The sequence below is a fragment of the Aphanomyces astaci genome (assembly GCF_000520075.1).
Source record: "Aphanomyces astaci strain APO3 unplaced genomic scaffold supercont1.105, whole genome shotgun sequence".
In the NCBI taxonomy this organism is placed as follows: domain Eukaryota; phylum Oomycota; class Saprolegniomycetes; order Saprolegniales; family Verrucalvaceae; genus Aphanomyces; species Aphanomyces astaci.
This window is the reverse complement of record NW_009798368.1, coordinates 151863-152830: the sequence shown is the minus strand read 5'-3', so window position 1 is coordinate 152830 and position 968 is coordinate 151863. Positions and strand designations below refer to the sequence as shown.

Sequence of the window (968 nt, the reverse complement as noted above, 5' to 3'; positions counted from 1 at the left end):
CGGTCGAGCCCTGTGCAGACCTCAAATGGGCGTGCTTCTTGACGCTGGCCTTGGACTCGGTGGAGAAGTCCATCATGCTGGTTTGCTTGGTAAACCCTCCAGAGTCTTTGGTGCAATGTGGAACCGCCAAGTGACCAGCGTACATGTGCAGAATCCCATAGTGCCAATGTGGCCACCCGGCTATCTTGACCTGGTAATACTCAGGCGACTTCTCCGTAGCGTTAAACTCGTGGGCGTGCAGGTGGTGCATCAGTCGAACGGCCAGCGTCGCACAAGATCGTACAACTGACGCAGGGCCATACCACGATGATCCAATGTCCTCGACTGTCGGCCCAGTCAACTGCAGAGTGGCGGCGATGGACGCGAGGCGTTTGGCTGTTGGCTGGCCAGGGAAGGAGTACCCCCCAGACGATCCAAATGTAAACGACGTGGGCTTCCACGTGGCAAACGCTGGCGTCAGGAACGTCTCGAGGTCTGTCTTGAGCAGCCAATCATAAGTGTCCAGGTAGGTTTCGTGGGTGGTCAAGATGTGGATGTCATCTGCTTTGGCAAAGACAAAGTCGCTTGTCATGACGCTCTTGTACGAAGATACGACGATGCATCGGTTGGGCTCCACGCGATCTCGTCGGGGCACTGACGTGCAGTTCAACTCGCCAAAGTACGGCCACTCTTCGGTTGCAAACACCACCAGGTCCGTCCGCCAAAGCGCCGGCTCCTTCAGCGCCATCGTCTGCCAACTCAAGTGGAACCACCGGAAACCAGCTTCCCCGCTTCCCTCTGGAGCGAACACCACCGCCGCCCGCACGAACGAGTCGGACTGATTCGAAGATGCGGGTACTTGGGCATACTGCGACGTGAGGGCCAAATACGTGGCATGTTGACTTACAATCGACCGATCCAACGTCTCTGGGTCAATATGGTCGTACTCGCCCTTTTGAAAGTCGAACTTTGAAAATGATTCGTAGTTT

General features: G+C 56.1%; 1 protein-coding gene across 1 annotated transcript in view; it reads right to left on the bottom strand.

The window, feature by feature from the left end:
* Positions 1–20: 20 nt before the first annotated feature.
* H257_17398 (hypothetical protein) overlaps positions 21–968 on the bottom strand; it is a gene marked incomplete at both ends in the record, with an annotated part of 8421 nt that continues 7473 nt past the window's right edge. The window contains one exon of the mRNA XM_009846196.1: positions 21–881. Within this exon, the coding sequence (XP_009844498.1) occupies positions 23–881 (859 nt within the window). The remainder of the gene's footprint in view (positions 882–968) is intronic.